This window comes from Notolepis coatsorum, assembly GCF_963971535.1.
Source record: "Notolepis coatsorum genome assembly, chromosome: 7".
Classification (NCBI taxonomy): Eukaryota; Metazoa; Chordata; class Actinopteri; order Aulopiformes; family Paralepididae; genus Notolepis; species Notolepis coatsorum.
The window spans coordinates 87,350,637-87,375,635 of record NC_140171.1 but is presented as its reverse complement, the minus strand read 5'-3'; the positions used below and the strand labels follow the sequence as shown (position 1 = coordinate 87,375,635).

Sequence of the window (24,999 nt, the reverse complement as noted above, 5' to 3'; positions counted from 1 at the left end):
TGGAAAAAGTCTGAGGACGACCCGTTGGGCACATATATATTAGCTAAGGTAGTCCTCTGTCCCTCTAAATCAGCATCCAGTATAACCCATCTTCCCTCATCATGTGAGAAACTATTGTGCACCTTTACGTCTATGTTTTTTCTCACCAATATTGCCACCCCCCTCTTCCTAGAAGAGAACGTACTATAGAATATTTGTCCCACCCAATCCCTCTTAAGCTTGGCCGACTCCTCCTCATCCAGGTGCGATTCCTGAATTAGTGCAATATCCGTCTTTTTTTGTTTCAAGAACGTCAGTATCTTTTTTCTCTTAATGGGATGATGACATCCGTCTATATTCCACGATACTATTTTAATCAGCCCCATATTCCTCGTAATGTATCTCCCCTGTGCAATCCAGGACGTAGTACCTCTATGTCTGGGGCGCAATCTCCCACATTTCTATATCTAGTTCCTGAGACTGTGAAGATATATATACAATAGTATAGTACACAATGAAATAAAAAAGAACATATAAAAACATAAATACATTTCCCCCCCCCACATTTACCCAAGCTACGTTCGACAGGACCCCAGATAGAACAATTGTACCGAGGGTGAGATCGATACTCACCCGTGCACCTTGGTCCCCCTCGACTAACAGAGGAGTGCATATGGCACAAGGCAGGTTGCCCAAAACTGTGCCCCTACTATTTTGTATACCCTGATGTAACGTATGGCTCACACTGTAATCTATATACAGTGCGATCAATTCAACTGAACTTGTCAAAACGGTAACGTTTCCAACAATTAACATTTGTATACCTCTTAGATATATATTGGTACATTGTAACTTCTATGACATAGCCATAATGGCCTGTGGTTCATTTTGTTATACTTTTTCTTTATCCATCCGGGATATTTCCCCTCCCACATTTTTAGCATACTCTCCTATTCATTGCCCTCTATTCTCATTTCACATCTTTCTTTTTTTTAATCACTTTTTTTATTTTTTTTGTCTTTTCTTATACATATTGGCATTTTGTGATGTTATTTATTCTATGACGATGCCCCCGTGACTTATCTGTATCCATGCGCTTCATGAACTTTATCTTAATTGTCCGCCTCCGACTGTCCCCGTCTGAATCCCTGTAGTTTCTCCCGGTATCCGTGATGTCCATTGCCCTGCTGTGCGGGGCGTTCAGTCCCCGTCGCCTGCATGTCGTCCCCCGGTCCCCGTTTTCTTCCCACTGTCTGCCATGTAGACAGCCGCAGTATCTCCTCTCGATCCGGGTCGGTAGTCGGGTTCACCACGGTGATCTTGAATCCACGTTTTGCCATATCCGCCGTCGCCTCCGCTGCGCTCTGGTACAGGCGGGTGCCATCCTCGTAGAATACCCTCATCTTCGCTGGATACGGTGTCTGGAACTTGAGATTCTTCTCCTTCATTATTCTCTTGGCCTCGGCATATTCTCCTCGCTTCTTCAGTATTTCAGTGGGGAAGTCATGGTCGACATAGAAGCGTTCGTTGTCACATGAGACGTTTTTCTTCTGCCACGTTCGGCGTATTATCTCTTCCTTCATTTTGTAACTCCCAAACTTAACCACGATTGACCGTGGTTTCAGCTGCGGGTTGTTAGGCCTTGGGGCCAATGCCCGGTGTGCTCGTTCGATACGAAGGTCCATGTCATGAGGCAGTCCGAGTGCGTCCTTAAACAGGCCGTCTAGAAATCCATGCATGTCCTTTCCCTCTTTCTCCTCTGGGATACCATACACCCGCAGGTTCTCTCTCCTCGTTCTGCCCTCTTGGTCGAGCAGTTTAGCCTCCATGTCGGCCTGCCTCTGTATCAGTTTCTTGATTAAAACCGTCGCCGCATCAAGCACATTTTCATTTTCTCCGATTCTCCCCTCCGTTTCACCGAGCCTGTCGTTCATTCTGTTCATATCATTCTTTATTTCCCGAAATTGACGCTCATTGTCTTTTCTGAAGTCTTTGAGCTCCTTGTATATGTTCAACAGCGTGGCCTCTTGTTCACAGTCATCGTCGCCATCTTTTCCTCCCGTTACGTCGTCATTCTCTGCCATTCCGTCGTCCTTTTCAGTTGTAATCGTGTTCGCCCTACGTCTCGTGATAGCCCCTTCTTTCATTCCTATTAAATATATACCCTGGTGCTGTTAATAAATGTTTTCCGGGGCTAAATCATTTTGCTGTCGGGGAGCTCGCGAGTTAAGCAGCCATGTTCTTCCGCGGTCAAACCGGAAGTCATCGAACGGCATTTCTGTTGTATATATTCAAATGAAATAAAACAAACGGCTTATCATCCGGACTATTACAGAGCATCTATGGATGAAATGGGGGCGGCGGGGGACGCCGATTAGTATTATTGATTAGCAATAGTGTGTTCGTGCAAGTAGCCATATTCACTGATCGATTGCTTGCGTTTTACAACAATGTCTGATCCGGCTGTAATTTGGGTGAAGAGGGTCCTACCGTCAGCCCATGTGATCGCCGGCAGCATTTCCCCATTATTCATTGTCATCTGGTAGATCGATATGTCCATTGGCTGATCATAAATCCCATTATTCCAGGCTGAAATCTGCGCTTCGAACCGTGATCAACGGTGCAGGATGTTCGCTTGGGATCAGGCTAAAATGAAACGCCCATAGACTGTAAAAAAAATATATATATATCCTCTCGCCCACAATGATACTGCAGTGGAGCGATGGCGCCCTTAAGAGGATCTGGCCGGTATTGCATGTCGCCGATTTCAAAGAGGCGGGTAAATCTGCAGAGTCGATGGGGGATCTTGATCCGTTTATTAATATGGAATAAAACAATAACAACTTGCCACGAGTTAACTCGTGGCTCTAGTCCTCAACGCATGGCACCGAAACCAGAGTTAACTCGTGGTTGGGCGGCAAAGTGTTAACATCCCAGGGAACTAATAGGATAACTGGGGATGTTGTTTGCTCCTGACAAGAGTCTCAAAGTCTGGGGTGATGGTAGACAAAGCAACTCTGAGGTCATGCTCAATGTCCAATCTGTTCCTCTGCTTTGTCTTCAGCTGGACCAGAGCTGAGAGGTCACTTTCACAAAGATAGGTAGTGCAAAAAAATATATTATATAAAAAAAATATTATAATAAAAAAAAAATTAAAAAGTACGACGCAAAAAGTCTGCGTCAGTGAGTTTTTATGATTGACATCGTCGATTATGTCGACTAATCGTTGCAGCCCTAAAGCGCACTAAAACATCGTAATGACTTTTATTTTTCATATAATGTTGGGTACATGCTCAGTAGAGTTAGAACGCTCTGTCTTAGGGGCTGTGATATTTTGTTAGCACACTTTATGCACATAGAAGTGCAGTGGCAGGTTCGCTAAGCTAATGTTGTTAGCCGAATGCTCTGATGGAGGCCGCCATTTTAAGCTTTACGTTTAAAGTGACGTCAGCGATCTACGGTTGTACTCGGCGGACAAAAGGGAATGTGTGTGTGATGTGTGTGAAATGTATACAGTAGGTCCCAGTGAGAATTGCAATCAGTGTGTACTGTGTATTTACACTATCCTAATGTTGCTTTGTTGGTAAAAAATATTAAATAAGCAATTTAAATCAGAATATGTTCCATTCCATGTCTGACTATTTCTGAATCTATTGACCATTTCAAGGAATGTTTGGTTACTATTGGGCTTCTAGCCTTCTACTGAATTTATTATGAATCAGCTGATAGGGTTTTGTGTAACTGAGGGGTACAATTCCCTGACTGTATTGATAAGTATGGTATCATTAAACCACTACCGTCTTATGTACATTCCTACTGGCCATACAGTACACAGGTATCTAATGATGAACACTTCCCCACAATGACTCGGTTCCACACAAAGCTGTATTTAAGTATTTATTAGCAGCAAAAGGTACATAATATACTTTACTTTACTTCACTTTGGATGCGCTTATAAGGCAAAGGAATGTGCGTAGGCAAATCAATAACGAATGTCCATTCTCATATTACGCAGGAGATAATCATACAACCTGAATCTTAGGGAATTATATCTATGGTACACTAGTAATATAGCGGGAGATACTGGTAGGGTCCCCCCGGTTGTAAGCCAGCAAGGGTAGAGGATCTGTCGGTAGTAGAGTCTGGGTCAACGATGATAAGGAGACTCCAAGTACAGGAGACGGTGCAATAAGATCTTGATCCGCAGACGAATACAGCTGTTCTCCGTAGCATGTAGCTCCACATGGAAGAAAGCTAGCCGGCCTCAGACTTCTGAGAGGCAGACTCGACGTGGCTCCTCACAGGTTAAATCCCACACACTTGTGGGTGTCGGCGATTCTCCGCTCCATTAATTACAGGACCAAAAGCAAATATAATCCAGCCGAAAAGGGCTATGCAGTCGTCGGTAGGTTATCCAGTGTACATAATCCACACGGTCCTCGTCTAGGGCCCCTCGGGTGAAAGCGCCATGGTAAGCAGCCCAGCCTGGATAAGCACTCTAGCTGATACGAGGAAACGTTGGTGATGCTGGTCACTGTAGAACTTTAGCCGCACGATACACTATACACAAATAGACTATTACTGACTTAATAGAATAGGTCGAACTCGACGGTACAGCGTTAAACTCTGACACTTCAGTTATTAATTCGCACGCGGTCTCAATGCTCTATTTGGGGCCAAACAGGCCATACTTCACCGCACGTCGTATCGTGGGTGAGGCTTCAACTTATTGGGTAACTCTCTAAGTGCTTCTGTATTCACCTGCGCCGTATTTATACGCTTAGATGAATAAACTAGTACCAGCTTTATTCCTGTCTCATATCCTTGCGCAGTACCGTTCATGTCCAGGCATGTCCCCGGCGGTGACTTTGAACCCGACCTTGAAGGTATGGCCTTGGCGCCTGTGGACCGCTGTCCAATAGGAGAATGAAATATTATGGTCTGTACTAGGCTAAAGGGATATTCCGTGTATATGTACAAGGAATATACAAGGGATATCAAACGATATACAAATATTATGCAATATATATCAATCAATAAATATATATATTCGGTTTAATCTGATCCTTCGTAACAGCTAGACTATACTTAATAAATAGAATTGCATTATTTACAATTAAAAAATATAAAATGCCTTATTTTCATTCGCGAAAACTAGACAAAAATCATCAGTTTTCCTGCGACAAAAACAAAAGACAAAATCGAGACTAACACTGACTAAGACTAAAATGCTCAGACCTGTAGTTGACTAAAACTGACTAAACGAAAAATAAATGAAGGTGACTAAATATGATGAAAACGAAAAAGGAGCATTTGACATGACTAAGACTAAAACTAAAATTAAAATAGCTGCCAAAATTAACACTGGTTGGCGGGGAATGAGTTAAGAATCTATCTTATTACTAAGAAAGAAGCTGCTATGGTTGATGGACCACAATAAATAGAATTTCACTGTTCTTGCTGTAAAGCACTGTAATAAGTGACAAAAAGGAATCTGAATCCTCCCATCTCTCATTTCTCTCTCTTGTCTCATCTATCTGTATCTCCTCTCTTTCTCTCTCTTTCTTCTCATCTCTCTCCTCATCTATCTCTCCTCCCATTTATCTCGCTCCTCATCTGTCTGTATCTCCTCATCTCTCTCTTTCTCTCTCTCCTCTCATCTCTCTCCTCTCCTCATCTCTCATCTTTCCTCTAGTGTTGTCAAAAATATCGATTTTTCGATAAATATCGATTCTGAATATTTAAAACAGTTTCAATACTAATTTCCCGCAATATCGATACTTTCTGCAATATCGATACCAGCTGGCGTTCTCGCAGTCTTCTCTCCTACAGCAAGTTGTTGACACACGCACACACGCTGCTGGGGCATTGCCCCTCCCCCTCCCCCCTCCCCTCACAGTGTCTTGTCAACACAACTCGGCTTTCACTCGCTCCAAGTGCAGAGCCTCGACAGCTCTTCTTTCAACATCCCTGAATCATTAAACAAAATGACCCATTAAACGATTGACTTTAGTTTAATACATGAGGCGTTGTCTAATGTTGGCCTTCGTGGCGTTCGTTGCAGGCTTGCAGCTGTTGGCTAGCTGTTGGCTAGCTAGCTATCTTTCTCAGTTGGCTAACGTTAGCTACCTAGCTACTAGCTAGCTAATACTGGCTGGCTGGCTGCCTACCTTTTAATTCGCAATGGAATGGCTAGCTAACTAACTGTACATATCGATGTGATTGGCTGAGACCGTAATTTGTACGGTTGGCTGGATTGGGGTTGGCCAGCTGGCTGGCTGGCAGTTCATGGTGCAGTAGCTGGCTAGATAGCTGGCTAATGTTGGCCAATATAGCTGTGACTGAATGATGCTAGCCTTATGTGGTCTTATGAGTTTCAGTTCATAGGAAAATACTTTGACTATAATGGTCAGAAGTCAATTAACTGTATATACTCTCTTTTTAGAAACTCTGTCTCTTAACACTTTGAGTGCCAGGGACACGTTTTGTCGTTAGTTCATGCCGTCAGTTGAGTGCCACCAACGCTATATAGCGTTTTTATGTCGTATTTTTTTTATTAGTGATTTGAATTCATATTTCATCAATCGAGCCTCACGCTAGTATTGCAGACTCTCTCTGAGCTCAACTATTGATAATCTAGCGTTTATTTGAAAACGATTCATAAATAGGCCGAAAGATTTCAAAGTGTTTTGTGTATGCCAGAATATTCCAGTAAAGGGCGATTATCACGGAATCTATATATTTTCCTGAAAAACTAGGGCTTTTCAAAATGCTTAAAAAACAATCCGTCTCGACAATGTTGACTGCAAACAAGTCATTGATAAACGACGGGCAGATTAGACACATAGCCATAATTTAAGACAGAGATTATGCGTTTAGAGCGCTATCATTGAAGTGGGTGGTGGCATCCAACGATAAATAGTGCACGCCACGCTGGCAATCAAAGTGTTAAACAGTACTGTTTATCTGTATGTCATAAATGTTATGATGAATTGAAAATGGGGGACCCTGATGTAAACAAGACGTCAAAAGTCTTTCTCTGGTTTGCATCCCCTTAACACTTTGACTGCCATGAAACGTCTTTTGACGTCATTGCGGGCCATGCTCAAGTTGCCGGAGGACGCTGTACAGCGTCCTTATATCAATATTTAAAAAATCTGCGATCTGATTCATATGTCCCCTCCGCTGGCCTGAGATCCACCAGCAGGACCCACTGAGCTCTCTGGCGTTTCAGGAGCGCCATCTGGTGGCCGATCGGCGCAATCGCCAAACAGGATGTGCCATAGAGGTTGTGCTAGACGTCCGTAGTACTTCCGGGCGCTCGCTATAGGTCATGGGACTCTGGCTCGTCACGCTACACAGTGATCGATTGGCAATAACTTGATAAACAACATGATTTGGACGTATATACCATTATACAAGCTGGAGATGGACCGGGTAAAAATATATCCCATAATGATAAGATTTCTACTCTACGATGATCGCCCAACGGCGCGCGGAGACTGGGGTGAGTTTCAGCGTGTAACGTTACCGTCTTCGATACTAACTGCTATTATCAACATTTGACCCACATTAGATGATTGGTATAACGCTGCCCACGGAATTATAAACGCCCCCTCGCCCATCCAGTCAACATCAGATGACGTGTAGTAACTTCTAGAAGTACGTCTAGTTGGAATTTTTTATATCGCGCTGATTGCCATCAAACTGTATTTCATCATCAATATAATGCATTTGGGGCTATATATCACGTTCTGGAGAAAGCTGCAGAAAGAGATGAAAACATACTTATACATTAGACCATACTTTACTATGAATATGTGAATGAAAAAGTTTAACGTTGCTACACAATGAACAATACATATAGGACTTTGAATGGGCCCTAATAATGGCAATGTAGCAATAGAATTTAAAAAGTTATAGCCCTGCAAAGAAGGGGACTTTCTCCATAGACAAATAGAGCTGGCAATCTATGGTATATCATGAATTTAACCTTAGGCAGCCAAAGTGTTAACAATTGTGTGTATTGAGCCGTACTGTATTGTACCCATTCTGCAATCTGTTAATACAATTTTCAATCAATCAATCTGTTATGCTTAACACGCAGTACTATTAACTTTACTTAATTTCTAAGATTATATCATTTAGTTATTTTTAAATGTCTGATCTAAAGATAAACAAAGGGTTTTAAAAGTGTTATACTTATCTTCTCTTATAGTACCAGAGAGAAGCTGAGGAGAATCGACCAGCAACAAAAGCAAAATGTATACAAACATATATATATTATTATTATTTTTTTTTTTTTTTACATTTTAAGATTTAACCTTTTTCCCTGTGGTATCGAAAATGGTATCGAATATCGATACTTTTCAAGGTATCGTATCGAAGTTCGAAATTCCAGTATCGTGACAACACTACTCTCCTCTCATCTCTCTCCTCATCTCTCCCTTCTCATCTAGTTCCTCTCATCTCTCCTCTCATCTCTATCATCTCATCTCTATCATCTCATCTCTCTCTCCTCTCATCTCTCTCCTCATCTCTCTCACCTCATCTCTCCTCTCATCTCTCTCCTCTCATCTCTCTCCTCTCATCTCTCATATCCTCTCCTCTCATATCTCTCCTCTCATCTCTCTCCTCATCTCTCTCCTCTCATCTCTCTTTATATCCTCTCATCTCTCTTTATATCCTCTCATCTCTCCTCTCATCTCTCATCTCTCTCCTTGAATCTCTCTCCTCTCCTCTCTCTCTTCTCATATCTCATCTCTCCTCTCATTCTCTCTCTCATATCTATCTATCTCCTCTCATTTCTTTCTATATCCTCATCTCTCTCCTCTCATCTCTCTCTTTCTTCTGGCTGAATGTCTTCAGCAGTGACTTATCCTCCCGGGAGAATTAAGTATTCATCTTACGGTTGCAAAAATCTAGAGGAGAGGGTGTGTGTGTGTGTGTACGATCTCTTTTGAGAGAGAGAGAGAGAGAGAGAGAGAGAGAGAGAGAGAGAGAGAGAGAGAGAGAGAGAGAGAGAGAGAGAGAGAGAGAGAGAGAGAGAGAGAGAGAGAGAGAGAGAGAGAGAGAGAGAGAGAGAGAGAGAGAGAGAGAGAGAGAGAGAGAGAGAGAGAGAGAGAGAGAGAGAGAGAGAGAGAGAGAGAGAGAGAGAGAGAGAGAGAGAGAGAGAGAGAGAGAGAGAGAGAGAGAGAGAGAGAGAGAGAGAGAGAGAGAGCGACGTGTATCTGTGAGTGTACGGTTCCTTTAGGGGAGAGAGAGAGAGAGAGAGAGAGAGAGCGACGTGTATCTGTGAGTGTACGGTTCCTTTAGGGGACTTTATCTACAGCTTTTAATCACCACCATTTGCCTTGACTCAGTGCCACAGGGCTTAGATGACAGGAGGTAAAGTGCTTGAACCAGAACCTGCTTAAGTAGCGTTGTGTTTGTTTTTTCTATCACTCTAGCTCACAGGGTTCTTGCAGTACTTAATGGCTCCTGTGACTCAGGAGAACGTGTGTCTGTAATTGTAGATAGGATAGATGTCGTCATTGATAGGGTTCAGGCTATAGATGATGATGTTGTTGTAAATGTGAATATTGTTTGAATTTGTTTTCCTCCACAGACACCACATATTGTAATATACATTACAGACTGTACTAATCAGACTGTACTATATATTAGTACATCGGACTGTACTATACATCAGACTCACTGTACTATACATCAGACTGTATTATACATCAGGATGTACTATACATCAGAATGAACTATATATCAGAATGTACTATATATTAGTACATCATACTGTACTATACATCGGACTATGCTATATATTGGTACATCAGACTGTACTATACATCAGACTATGCTATATATTAGTATATCAGACTACTATGTCAGACTATACATCTATACATCACACTACTATACATCATACTGTACTATACATCAAAATGTACTATACTGTCATACTGTCACACTGGCATACTGTTACACTGTCATACTGTTACACTGTCATTGTCATACCATCACACTGTCACTCTGTCACCATCATACTGTCACTGTCATACTGTCACACACATACTGTCACCGTCATACTGTCACACACATACTGTCACCGTCATATTGTCACACTCATACTGTCACACTGTCACTCTCATACTGTCACACTCATACTGTCATACTCATACTGTCACACTGTGGAACCTCATAATAAGTTCTATTCTATTCAGCAAATAAAACGTGTTCTGATTTTGACATCATTGTGTTTTTTCTTTGTTCTTCTCCACAGTCGACCAGGTGAAGTTCAACCCTCCGCTGAGGAAGGAGACTGCGGCGCATCATGAAGTAGTGAGTGACATGACACCTGCACAGTACGCAACACGTGCATGCATGCATGTGTCCCTGTCTCGATCACGCACACGCTCACATCGTCTTTCTCAGCCCGCTGTTTGGAGAGCGTTCACTGACTCGCTTCATAACCAGATACTTATTCAAACACTCTTTTCAGAGGCACACTATGCTGTGTTTGGACCCAAATGGCTAACGGTCATTCATTGAATGTCAGTCCAACCACCACAGGTAGCTTTTATGCTAGCAGTGAAATGTTTTGTTGTAAAAAATTTAATAATTTCTTTTTTTTAAAGTTCAACTTCATTGTGAAGCCACTATCAGTGATGGTGGATCTGTGTTGGAATGTCACGCTGCTTCTCCTGAAATGGTTTTGGTTCCTCTTCACCTTCTCGAGGGGCAGGTCTGTAATCACCAGGGTGCCATTTGCCGGGAGGGATTGTTACGTTCTACCTCTGGTCGTTCGACGTCCCCCCATTCCGGTAGTCTATCGTTCATTCTTGTATTGAATTAAATACATGAATTTCTTGCCTAGAAAGCTATCTGGCTGCACGTTAGCTTAGCTTAGCACAATGAACAGAAGCGGACAGTGCCGGTTAGCCTGCCCTAGGCATTGTCCAACTAACACCTCTCCCGAAGGCTAACCGGTCATGTCCGCTTCCATTCATTGTGCTAAGCTAGGCAAACGTGCAGCCAGATAGCTTTCTACTGAACGCACAGAGAGGAAACTGGTATCTTATCTTCTTGTCTCTCTGTGGAGAAGACGGTAAGCTAATTTCCCATAATGTTGGCGTGTTCCTTTAATTGGATCTCTTTGCAGTAGCTTGAGGGCAAATCCCTCAATTTAGAAAAATTGAAACAACAAACAAACTAAACAGAAAATGACTTTCTGTTGCACTGTATGACATGTGCCCATTTGATATGGATATCATTTTATGTCCTCGAGTCTTTTTCTTCTTTTTTTCACAAATTGCACCCTGGTAAGTAACCACTATGACTGTCAGGCCTCGTTTATCAAGCAAAATACACAGATATTTGTACGTAGAGCTTTTTAAAGATACACTATCAAACAAATGTCCACTTAAAATGAGATTATAGTGAGTCTTTGGAAACCGTTGGCGTTCATATTTAGTGTTTGAATTAAAAGTAAATAGTCTTTTATCAACTTTAAACCTTTTACACACATGGAGAAATGTATTGCATTGACTATCTCTGTCATAAACACAATAAGGCAGGGGTGGCCGACCCGCGGCTCTTTGCCCGCCAATGTGCGGCTCTTCCATCCATAAAAAAAAAAAAAAAAAAATGTATACTTTTTTTTTTTTTTTTTTTTTTTTTTTTTAGAATACACATTTACAATTTTTTTTTAAATGGTCTGTTACGACCCTGGCTCATGGGTACGCAACCTATGTGTAATCACCACCAAAACCCTGTGCTCTAACACAAAAATGCTACTAAAACAAGGAACTACTAATATAACTATAAACTAATGTACTGGTAACCCAACGGACAAGGACTGTAAGAACCTGACAGCTCTTTCACTAGGCACAGACAGTGCATGTGTGTTACTGGGCTTGCCTTTGAAGCTCCCCAGCAGGTAACCAATCAGCACTAATTGGCTAATTGGCAGCCCTCACGTGCATGCCTTGGTGACACAGGAGTGACCAGCCTCTAGTACGTAACACCTCCCCCACCAAACTGGTTGCCCAAGAGGCAACCACTACACAACAACCCATAAACAAAACAAAAACAACTGTGACCACTTAGGTGTCAGGGCCTCTACCACAACAGCGATAACGGGTACCACAAACACCGGTACTATGATCGTGAGAGGGCATCTGCTAGCACGTTGTCCCTCCCACGAATGTGGCGAATATCCAAGTTATACGCCTGGAGGAACAAACTCCACCGCATCAAACGATGGTTCGAATTCACCATGCTGCGAAGAAAAACCAAAGGGTTATGGTCTGTATACACAACAAGGGGTAAACTGGAGGATCCAACGTAAACATAAAAATGGTTCAAGGCAAGAACCGGGTCGGCCCCTGTCGAACACGACCACCGATACCGATCTGTCAGAATTATACTGCAAACCAAAATCAACCTGAGAACTGCGCTTAACAGAACAGAACACAGCACAACAAAACCATAAATCACTGATACCACCACCGCACCCATATCCATCCCACCTGGCACTGGCAGTTCAGGATACTGCACACCGTGAACATCCAGAGTAGGCTGTACCGCCTGAGGTACAGCCCCAGTGTACCGGGAACCTGGCCGTACGACAGTCACAATAACGTCTGGAACACCATCTAAAATGGCGTCACCCAAAATAACTTTGTCCTGATCAAAATCAAAATGGCTGCCACTCAACAGACCAGGTCGCGAAGGCGGCTCCTGCTCCACAGGACACAGGTAACTAGGTTGACCATCACACCTAGTGCATGGCAGAGAATCAGTGTGGACATGTGGATCAATGTCAGAACCATCAACTGACATACTGGGACCATCCCTGCCCACAAGTGAAACATTAGGGACAATAGAGCTATTGTGGGAAGGCTGGCAGCCTAAATCAAGCTTAGTAGCCCCTCCAACTAGAACGGTGTCATATAAAAAAAACAGCACCTCTCATAGCATCCTTCCCACACTCCTCCTCCAATTCGTTCGTGGCCTCAGCCACCGTACAGGCTGGGAAGACCTTGAGACACTGCGCTGCCATATCATCTCCTGTCACATGCTTCTCCGGCACGCCTGTCAACTCTGGTTTCACCACCGGGCCTAACACAAAACCACAATCAAGAGAATCATTATGCAGAGGTACATCCACAACAACATCACTTCTGTCCTTTGACATTTCTCGTGCCACAGCACACACAGGAAACACTCCTGGATGTTTCTGTGCCAGCTCATTAGAGACCTCAGAAACCACAGGAATGGGAGTTACAACCGGAGTAGCCAACACTTTGTCACCAGCCAAATCATTCCCCAGAATGAAGGACACCCCCTTTATGGGAATGTGAGAACATACCCCCACAACAACCTTGCCTGATACTAAGGGAGAATTGAGCGTGACCTCATGCAAAGGTGCATCCACAAACCCACCCCCAAAGCCCCGAACAACGACATCGGAATGCAAAGAAGAGTTTTCTGAAAACGGCAAAACCCCCTCCAGAATGAGGGACTGAAAAGCACCGGTATCTCTCCAAATTGTTATAGCCTGTTTGGACTCTAGTGCATTAGTCAGGGAAACAAATCCATTCATCATAAACCTCTGGGAACCCTCGAGCTCTTTGTCCACACGTTTGATACCTTCCCCATCCCCATCTAACGTTGGCATAGGCGTCCTGCATATGGTTTCTACCAGAGCCACGGTTCTGAAATTTTTCTGCTCAAGCACCGGGCATCCAGCAACGATATGACCAGGTTCCTTACAGTAAAAACAGATAATCCCTTCTGGGAATGCACCAGCAGAACCACCCCGCCTAGGAGGTGAAGTTAGATGACCAGCAGACACCGGTTTTGGGAAACGGCCCCCCTGAACAGGACGCCTATCCCCGGACTCAACACGGTAGTCCTCCAAAAACACGGACTTGTGTGTCAACACAAACTCATCGGCGAAGACAGCGGCGTCGCTTATCTTCGATACCCCACGCTCATTTAGATGTGTGGAAACGGTATCAGGAACACATCTTTTAAATTCCTCTAGGAGAATCAACTGCCTAAGCTGCTCTCTTGACTCTGCCTTCTGAGAAGTGCACCACCTGTCAAACAGGTTCTCCTTCTCCCTTCCAAACTCAACATAAGACTGCCCCTCGGACCTACGATAACCTCTAAAACGCTGACGATAGGCCTCAGGGACCAACTCATAAGCCCTCAAAATGGAAGCTTTAACCAGCTCATAATCAGCGCTTTGTTCAAGGGACAGAGCAGTGTAGGCTTCTTGTGCCCTACCAACCAAAACACATTGCAGCAGCAGTGTCCAGGCGGTATCAGGCCACTTCAATGTGGTTGCCACCCGTTCGAAAAGGGGAAAATATCTTTCCACGTCTTTCTCAAAAAATGGTGGCACCATCCTAATATTCCTGCCTACATCAAACCCGGAACGTGACTCTGGATGCAGAGCACCCGCCTGTAAGGCAGCATGCTTATATTCAAGCTCCTTCTGTGCACGCTCGTGCTCCAACAACATTTGCTTCTCCTTAAACTCACGCTCCTCTCTCCTCTCTCTCTCCTTAAGCTCACGCTCCTCTTTCCTCTCCTCACGCTCTCGCTCTAGCTGCCTTTCTCTAAACTCCAACTCCCTAATCCTCCACTCACCCTCTACACCAGGTAATAGCGGAGACACGTCAGACAAAGGAGGCTCCTCCACCCTCTCCTCAAGCACCTGTTCCCTAATGAGCAAAACCCTCAAAGCACCCAAGGCAGATGGTTTCAAACGTTTCTCACTGGGAGTAAGCTCGACCTTGTAGTGCACAGCAAGCTCGAGCAGTTGTTCTTTGGAAAATTTGTCTAATAAGTCATGAGACGGGCGATCAACAAAGTCCCTGATGGAAGCCATTGTCACTGAACTAGACACCCCAAGCTACACACCCAACCTCACAGACACGAAGAACCACTAACGAACCACGAAGACCCCCCCAACGAACCACTGAAGAACAACGAAGAACCACTGAAGAACCATGAATAATGCTAATTGCCAACAATAACAACCAGAAGGGAACGCGGTGTAAATGTGAGCTCTACGGAGCGCACCTTTCCAGGTTGCACAAACAAACAAAAAAAATTAAAAAAAAACACACCCACCCTAAATAGACGTGTCATACACGCAGGGTGTTAGGTGCTACCAGGTATGCTCACCAAACACTTAAACAAACAAAATAAATCCAACAAAATATTCCAAACAGGTGCGCCTTCTAACCTGATGTGACCACATATGCTTCTACGTCTAAACTGCAGAAAACCCCGGCCTACCACATGTCTACCCTAAGAAACACTAAATCAAGCCCTACCACACTACCTGTGTTTCCTGGCCGCCCTAACCTACCTACCCTTAAACTAATGCCCTGTAGACCTAACTTTCTTCAACCACACCTGCTACCAGTCAAAGATCATATACAATCATTTCATTGACCGCCCCAGGAGTACGCGGTGCACCGGACGCTAACCCACAACCAGAAAATAATATCCCTATCTACATGTGGTGCCTACTAAACTATATATTTTAACAGCATAAGTAGTCACATCAAATTACAAACAAATACGGCATACTCACCTGTTTGATGAAAATGGCTCAGCCCCCACGTTACACCATGTGTAACGAACACCACCCAAACCATAATATGATGACACCCCGTGCAACACAAAAAAAAATCACCAAACAAAGTTCTAGGGGTAAAAGATCCCGGACCAGCGCCCAATTGTTACGACCCTGGCTCATGGGTACGCAACCTATGTGTAATCACCACCAAAACCCTGTGCTCTAACACAAAAATGCTACTAAAACAAGGAACTACTAATATAACTATAAACTAATGTACTGGTAACCCAACGGACAAGGACTGTAAGAACCTGACAGCTCTTTCACTAGGCACAGACAGTGCATGTGTGTTACTGGGCCTGCCTTTGAAGCTCCCCAGCAGGTAACCAATCAGCACTAATTGGCTAATTGGCAGCCCTCACGTGCATGCCTTGGTGACACAGGAGTGACCAGCCTCTAGTACGTAACAGGTCCATTTGCATGTTCTTGGTATCTGAATCTAGGGACATATATGGATCAGTGTCAGAAATAGTGTCTGTTACTAGGCTTGAGTAAATTGTAATGAACCAAAGGAGAATATCAATTCTATTTAAAAAAAAAAAATGTTATCTTTGACTGTGAATAACACCATGCTAAAATTGACCAGACCTGAAAAATCTAAGCAAATGAATAAAGGGAAGATGATTAAACAGAAGGTTTTGTAGATACAGTACTGAATTCTGCCATCTTTTTTATAATGTAAATTTCTTCACCATTTTTCATCATATTGCAACACCGTTTTTTGCAAGACGTTCACAGAAAGGTAGAGAAACTAACTGCGTTCTGTTTTATGGCAATAACGTTCAGGTTTGTGGGAGATAATCCCAAAAAATAAGAGAAATAAAAAAGTAAATCCAGAAGTCAGATGATTGACAGGGGCTGGTGTGAGCTGGGTAGGGTCGTTTTTCGAAATTTGAAAGCCCTGAGTCTCTTCCTTCAAAAGACTACACTCACTTTTGGATGTGCCACTTCCTCCTGTCAATATGCGCCGGTTTCCGACTCAATACCCTGAGATTTCTATAATCTTATATTTCACTAATAACAGTTAAAATAATTGGTAAACAAACGTAATGCTGAAAATATACACTTTTACTGTATATCTCAGGCTTAAGAGGTTAACCCTGTGAGGCCCAAATTAAAAAGATATTAGCAACTTCAGAGGCCAGAGGGTGGGACATATAAACACATTTACTATCAAATAGCATTGTGAGGCTGAACAACAGGACCAATTGACTATACATGTGCTTAAATGGGAACTATCTTATAAATGGCCTTTTTCAGTGTTTACCATTGTTTCTTAGCTATGTGGACTTATATTAATAGGATCTATGTCTCTAATTCTCATATTGGCGCATTCTTCCAATTCTCCTCTCACAATATTCACCCTCACTGAACTGAATCATCTGAAAATGTGCATATGTGATGTCAGAGATTTCTCAGCTGCATAATAATGTGGCAGTTGATGTGGCAGTTGGCACCAGGCCACACAGTGGTTGGAGCCCAGCCTCAAAACGGCTTAAGATCTTGAGGTAGAAAAATGCGGTTTTTGAGTACCGTACTTTTCGCACTATAAGCCGCACCCGACTATAAGCCGCAGCAGCTAAATTGAATGATGTGTACATATATAAGCCGCACTGGACTATAAGCCACATGTGTTTTAATGTTTAATTACCATATGTAAGGAGTGGAGCCTGCGGCTTAATTTGACTCAACACGGGAAACCTCACCCGGACACGGAAAGGATTGACAGATTGATTGCTCTTTCTCGATTCTGTGAGTGGTGGTGCATGGCCGTTCTTATATTGAGCTTTAAGTTCCCACCTCTACAGAGAATGACTCCCATTGGGACACAATACTGTCGGACAAATAACATTAACTCATTTACAAGTTGTATTAAGTTTAGCAAATAAGGGAACAGATAAATAACATTTCAATGCAGTAAAAAAGCAATATTTTGATTTTCAGGTTTTGTCCACATATAAACCGCACCGTTATATACAGTAAGCCGCAGGGTCGAAAAATGGGGAAAAAAGCCACGGCTTATAGTCCGAAAAGTACGGTACTGTACTTGATTAGAAATACAAAACAATGCATTTTTTTTTGAAAAAAACCTAGGTGTGTTCCATAGACTCACAGGAATTGTGTAAAAGTGCCCAAATAGTGAAAGAAATAGTAAAATAGTTACCCTTTAAAATTTTTTAAATAAACATTCTTTTTTTAAATGGCTAAACGTGATTTTGTAATTTTGCAACCGTGGGTCTCGCAGGGTACTTTTAACCCTGTGAGGCCCAAATAAAAAAGACATTAGCAACTTCAGAGGCCAGAGGGTGAGACCTATAAACACATGAAGGGTGCCGTGACTGAAAAAAAAGTTGAGAAACGCTGGCTATAATGGTGTGGCTCTTTGTGGTACCACAGTAATTTTTGTGGCTCTTAGTCTCTGACTGGTTGGCCACTCCTGCAATAAGGTGACTTAACCCTGATGTGGACATTGTGTAAGAAAATTCAATTTTGAATGAAGTTGACAATAAACATTAGTATTAGTATATATATATATATATATATATATATATATATAATTAGTATATATTAAATCATGATGTGATGTATGTGTTTTTGCAAACCTTTAAAAAAATATCCAATTAACTCAAAGTGCTGATCAACCGTCATAATCAGAATAATAAAAACACGTCATTCGGTTACCAAAACAGTTGTTACAGACGGCCCTAGTGTTTAGAGACTGAACATGTACCAGGGAAGTTCACCCCCCCCCCCCCCCCCCCCCCACACACACAAGTACAAAACTACCAGTTCCCTTCACTTCACTTATTTTGTCCTAATAGAAGTAATTTGTGTCAAATATTGTGTGGTTAAAGGGGAACACCACCCAAATGTCCACGGTCTAGGAAAGTTCAGTTAATATCTGTGAACATGCCAGAGCCAGAAACCAGAATCACATAAGAATCAAACTTGTGATGTGGGGGTGACAGTGGCTCAGGAGGTAGAGCAGTTGTCTGGTAATTAGGGATGTCCCGATCACGTTTTTTTGCTCCCGATCATGTGATTTTATTCACGTCTTAAACTCATACTGAGGCCTTAGTTTTGGTTTTAAATTGCATATCGTCATTCATTTATTTATTGTCACAAAATTTAATTTGGGTCTGAGAGTTTGGCTGGTCTGCCGTTCTGCAGCTGGATACTATTGGTTTGTTTTGGCAAAATTCTTCTGCTCTGTGTGACAATAAATAAATGAATGATGATATGCAATTTAAAACCAAAACTAAGGCCTCAGTATGAGTTTAAGACGTGAACATGGTCATGTTTGTTGAATAAAAAAAAAAAAATCCATATTTGTTTTCTTTTTTTTGCCGATCCCGATCTTCGGAAAATCACGTGATCGGCCCCGATCACGTGATCGGATCGGGACATCCCTACTGGTAATCCGGAGGTTCGGTCCCTGAGCAAGACACTTAACCCCTAACTGCTCCCGATGAGCAGGTCGGCACCTTGCATGGTCACCTCCGCCGTCTGTGTGTGAATGTGTGAATGGGTAAAATGTGAGGAACAAGTTGTAAAGCGCTTTGGATAAAATAACTATATAAATGCAGCCATTTACCATGGTATGCGGTGTGGAGCTGCTCCATTGACAGAATGTTTGTTTTCTTTTGTTTATTCTATAGTGGTGTTCTCAGTTCTGAAACGGAATATGTACTGCACCTGTATGGACGGTTTGACAACATGAACATTCTAAATGGCCACTTGTTTACTTCCTGTTGCAGTGTTTGCTAATGCAGTAACCGGCAGGAAGTACACTTGGGTCTAAACTGTTCCCTAGCAACAGAATTCCAGTGAAACTGTCTATACTCAGAACATTCCCCAGGGTGCTATCAGTGTCACCGTTACCATCTTTCCCAATACATTTTCTATGGACTAGCTTCAGACTTTATACCTGATGACAGTTTGAGTATTAGCATCTAGTTCGGGGGATTTGGGAGAGAGTTTGTGTTCACTGATATTTTTTAACTGCCTTAAATTGTTGCATATTTCCCCTTTAAAGTCCTTGTGGAACCCCACCCACCTCTCTCTCTCTCTCTCTCTCTCTCTCTCTCTCTCTCTCTCTCTCTCTCTCTCTCTCTCTCTCTCTCTCACGTACGCACACGCACACACACACAACAAGCCACACACACACAACAAGCCACACAAGTGTCCTCTCCTCAACCCATCCTCTCCTCAACTCCTTCCTCTCCTCAACCCTTCCTCTCCTCAACCCTTCCCTTCCTCAATTCCTTCCCCTCCTCAACCCTTCCCCTCCTCAACCCTTCCCCATCTCAACCCTTCCCTTCCTCAACTCTTCTTCTCCTCAGCTCTTCCTCTCCTCAACCCCTTCATTTCCTCAACCCCCTCCCCTCCACTGAAACTATGTTGATGGGTTTATGGGACGGAAGGTTTGCAGGTTCTTTACTAAAACAGAGAGAAATGTTTTCCTAAAGGTTCCGTTCACATGATTATAATTTCATTGTCGGTCTCTAACCCCCCCCCCCCCCCCTCCCCCCCAGACACACCTCTTTATTTATTTTTTTATTAACGTGTTTTATTTTTCTTGGTCTATCTTACTAAACAGCCCGACTCCGATGATTTTTTGGACTGTGTGGAGGAAATATACTACACTGCAAGATCTAATCTGGTATTTTTTTATTTTTTATTACGCCCCTTCTATCACTTTTGCTTTCTGGTAAAAGCTTGTCCTCATCTTCTCCTTTTCCTTTGCTCTGTCACTCCGTCTTCTTTTTTCCATCATCGCTCCATCTCTCCACCCTCACCTCCATCCCCATCCGGTCGCTCTGTGTTGTGTTGCTGTGAGTCTGTGACATCACCTTCGCATTTCACGCTGTGTCTGTCATTTACATTGATCAGTCATCTAATAATAACTTACGTTGATTGATTGATTAAATACATAATGTAGATAAATAGATTAAACTAAAAGATGGAATCTCTGGGTGTTTACGTGACTCTTTGCATATCTTGAGAAACATTCATCCGACTGACTTCACACTTGGCAGGGATACTGCTGAGGACCAAGCTCTGCTGTGCTGAGCTTCAGAAAAACAACCACGCTACTGTGACATTTAGTTAAACTAGTAACACCGCTACTGCCCAACATACCACGGTTCTCGAACACTGCAAGCCACACTCTGACCACGGCCATCAATAGCGATCCCTCCCCATTCAACTCCAACCCACCAAATAAAAAAATATAAACAAAGTGTGATACCAAGTGGCGCGATTTTGCTTAGAGATCGCTGTTTGACGGCATTACAGATTCTACCTTTAATCAATCTACAATAATGTATAAACAGTCATTCACATTCAAATTTGACACTTGCTACTAGAACAACGTTCATCCATGGCGTCGTCATGCCAGATTTAATGTACACTTTGACATCTGACGCTGAACACAGGCCTGAACATGCCAAGGCTGGCAACTTAAAGGGGACATGCATTGCTATTCCTTGCACTATTTGGGCAACTTTACACAATTCCTGTGAGTCTATGGAAGACATCTGTAAGGTTTTTTTTCAAGAAAAAACATTGTTTTATATTTCGAATGAAGTACTCAAAAGCATAATTTTTCAGCCTCAGGATTTCAGTCTGTTATTGGATGGGCTCCGCCCATAAGTGCTTTGACAGTCACCCACACAGCGTGATACATACGAGAGAGAGTGAGAGAGAGAACGAGCAAGCGAGAGAGAGAGAGGGAGAGAGAGAGAGGAGAGATGCGTCCCCGACACACACGCAATCAAGTTTGTGTGTAAATACTCCGACGAGGGAGAGAGAGAGAGGAGAGATGCGTCCCCGACACACACGCAATCAAGTTTGTGTGTAAATGCTCCGACGAGGGAGAGAGAGAGAGGAGAGATGCGTCCCAGACACACACGCAATCAAGTTTGTGTGTAAATGCTCCGACGAGGGAGGGAGAGAGAGGAGAGATGCGTCCCCGACACACACGCAATCAAGTTTGTGTGTAAATGCTCCGACGAGGCAGAGAGATGGCGCACAACATTTTTTACACACACTTCTGCACGGTCCCGCCGGTCCCTCTCTCTCTCTCTCCCTCTCTATCTCTCTCTCTCCTTCTCTCACTCGCTCGTTCTCTGCCTCTGTCAAAACCTGTTCGAGGAAGTGTTGGGTTACACTATGCGCTACAACCATAGAGGGGGCGTTACTGCAGACCAGCTACTTGCTACGTCGCATTGCGAGTCAAATCAGAAGAGCTTAGTTGAGTGAGGGAAGATCTCGTGAACTCGAGACTAGACTGATGAGTCAATATGATAATTAACGACACAGACCACATTGATATAATCCCCAATTGCTAGGAAATAATGCTAAACACTGGAAAAGGCCATTTATAATGCATGGGACCTTTAATGTACTCGTGCAAACTATGTCAAGCAAATGTTTTAAAAGGGTAAATACAATACGGGGAAGCATTTTTATTAGCCAAGGTTTTAGAGAAAGAAAAAAAAGGGAATAATGTAGCAGTGCGTGAGTTTATTGCTGAATACAGTGCTGACCTGGACTTTGTTTTGTCACCTGGCTGCAGAAAGGGCTTTATTTTTAGGCCTTGGCACACACAGGCATGTCTCTCTCTCTCTCTCTCTCTCTCTCTCTCTCTCTCTCTCTCTCTCTCTCTCTCTCTCTCTCTCGCTCTCGCTCTCGCTCTCTCTCTATGTCTTTCCCTCTCTATCTTTCGCTCTCTCTCTGTCTTTCCCTCTCTCTCTCTCTATCTCTCTCTCTCGCTATCTCTCTCTCTCTGTCTCTGTCTCTCTCTCGATGTCTTTCCCTCTCTCTCTATCTCTCTCTCGCTCTCCATCCATCCATCCACAGCATCAGCTGCTAGATAGAGAGAACCAAAGGGTCTTAGAAACTAGTATTACAGAGCTATTTTTGGTAACTCTTATTTCTTTAAGTGACCATAGAGTCTGGAACAAACCCATCCATTTAAAGAGCCTCTCTCTCTCTCTTTCCTTTTCATCTGCTTCTTTTTCCTAATGTATTTCTTGCCTCCTCCCCTCCCCATTTTTCACGTCTTTCTCTCTCCCCTCTCTGTCTCTCCCCTCACTCTCCCTCTCTATACTTCCTTTCCTCTATCTTTCACTCTTGTTCTCCCTACCTCTCTCTCTCTTTCTCTTGCGCTCCTCTCTGAAAGTCCCTCTCTCAGCAGAAAAAAGCTGTGGTGAATAACGATATTGCAGTTTGCTGCGTGAGGGGAAATCTCCTTTACTAATCTGACCAGAGGGAGAGGAGAGTAGAGGAGAGTAGAGGACAGGAGAGGAGAGGAGAGGAGAGCAGAATAGGAGTGTAGATGAGAGGAGAGCAGAGCAGATGATAGTAGATTAGAGCAGAGCAGAGGAGAGCAGAGCAGATGAGAGGAGAGGAGAGCAGAAAGAGGAGTGTAGATGAGAGGAGAGCAGAGCAGATGATAGTAGAGGAGAGCAGAGCAGATGCTAGTAGTGGAGAGCAGAGCAGATGAGAGTAGAGGAGAGCAGAGCAGATGAGAGTAGAGGGGAGCAGAGCAGATGAGAGCAGAGCAGATGAGAGTAGAGGAGAGTAGAGGAGAGCAGAGCAGATGCGAGTAGAGGAGATGAGAGCAGAGGAGATGAGAGCAGATGAGAGTAGAGGAGATGAGAGTAGAGGAGATGAGAGTAGATGAGAGGAGATGAGAGCAGAGGAGAGTAGAGGAGATGAGAGCAGATGAGAGTAGAGGAGAGTAGATTAGATGAGAGCAGATGAGAGTAGAGGAGATGAGAGTAGAGGAGATGAGAGCAGAGGAGAGCAGAGGAGATGAAAGCAGATGAGAGTAGAGGAGATGAGAGCAGAGGAGAGCAGAGTAGATGAGATTAGAGGAGAGCAGAGGAGATGAGAGCAGATGAGAGTAGAGGAGAGCAGAGGAGAGGAGAGCAGATGAGAGTAGAGGAGATGGGAGCAGAGGAGATGAGAGCAGATGAAAGTAGAGGAGAGTAGAGGAGAGCAGAGCAGATGAGAGTAGAGGAGATGAGAGCAGAGGAGATGAGAGCAGATGAGAGCAGATGAGAGTAGAGGAGATGAGAGCAGAGGAGAGTAGAGGAGATGAGAGCAGATGAGAGTAGAGGAGAGCAGAGTAGAGGAGATGAGAGTAGAGGAGATGAGAGCAGAGGAGAGCAGAGTAGATGAGAGGAGATGAGAGGAGATGAGATGAGAGCAGATGAGAGCAGAGGAGATGAGAGCAGATGAGAGTAGAGGAGATGAGAGCAGATGAGATGAGAGCAGATGAGAGCAGAGGAGATGAGAGTAGAGGAGAGTAGAGCAGATGAGAGTAGAGGAGAGTAGAGCAGAGCAGATGATAGTAGAGGAGAGTAGAGGAGATGAGAGCAGAGAATAGTAGAGGAGAGCAGAGGAGAGCAGAGGAGAGCAGAGGAGATGAGAGCAGATGAGAGTAGAGGAGATGAGAGCAGATGAGATGAGAGCAGAGGAGAGCAGAGGAGATGAGATGAGAGTAGATGAGAGCAGAGGAGATGAGAGAAGATGAGAGTAGAGGAGATGAGAGTAGATGAGATGAGAGGAGAGGAGATGAGAGCAGAGGAGATGAGAGTAGAGGAGATGAGAGTAGAGGAGATGAGAGTAGAGGAGATGAGAGCAGAGGAGATGAGAGTAGAGGAGATGAGAGTAGAGGAGATGAGAGTAGAGGAGATGAGAGTAGAGGAGATGAGAGCAGATGAGATGAGAGTAGAGGAGATGAGAGTAGAGGAGATGAGAGTAGATGAGAGCAGAGGAGATGAGAGCAGATGAGAGTAGAGGAGAGGAGAGCAGATGAGAGTAGAGGAGATGAGAGCAGATGAAAGTAGAGGAGAGTAGAGGAGAGCAGAGCAGATGAGAGTAGAGGAGATGAGAGCAGAGGAGATGAGAGCAGATGAGAGCAGATGAGAGTAGAGGAGATGAGAGCAGAGGAGAGTAGAGGAGATGAGAGCAGATGAGAGTAGAGGAGAGCAGAGTAGAGGAGATGAGAGTAGAGGAGATGAGAGCAGATGAGAGCAGAGGAGAGCAGAGTAGAGGAGATGAGAGTAGAGGAGATGAGAGCAGATGAGAGCAGAGGAGATGAGAGCAGATGAGAGTAGAGGAGATGAGAGCAGATGAGATGAGAGCAGATGAGAGCAGAGGAGATGAGAGTAGAGGAGAGTAGAGCAGATGAGAGTAGAGGAGAGTAGAGCAGAGCAGATGATAGTAGAGGAGAGTAGAGGAGATGAGAGCAGAGAAGAGTAGAGGAGAGCAGAGGAGAGCAGAGGAGATGAGAGCAGATGAGAGTAGAGGAGATGAGAGCAGATGAGATGAGAGCAGAGGAGAGCAGAGGA

General features: G+C 43.7%; 1 protein-coding gene across 4 annotated transcripts in view; it reads left to right on the top strand.

Annotated features, from left to right (window-relative positions):
* The window catches only part of map4k3a (mitogen-activated protein kinase kinase kinase kinase 3a), a 459,102-nt gene that overhangs the window by 328,006 nt on the left and 106,097 nt on the right, over window positions 1–24,999 (top strand). For 3 of the 4 annotated variants that reach the window (XM_084319041.1, XM_084319040.1, XM_084319039.1), the window contains exons 14-15: window positions 10,256–10,314; window positions 20,235–20,297. In XM_084319041.1, coding sequence (XP_084175167.1) covers window positions 10,256–10,314; window positions 20,235–20,297 — 122 coding nt within the window. The remainder of the gene's footprint in view (window positions 1–10,255; window positions 10,315–20,234; window positions 20,298–24,999) is intronic. The other variant, XM_084319042.1, reaches the window with a different exon arrangement.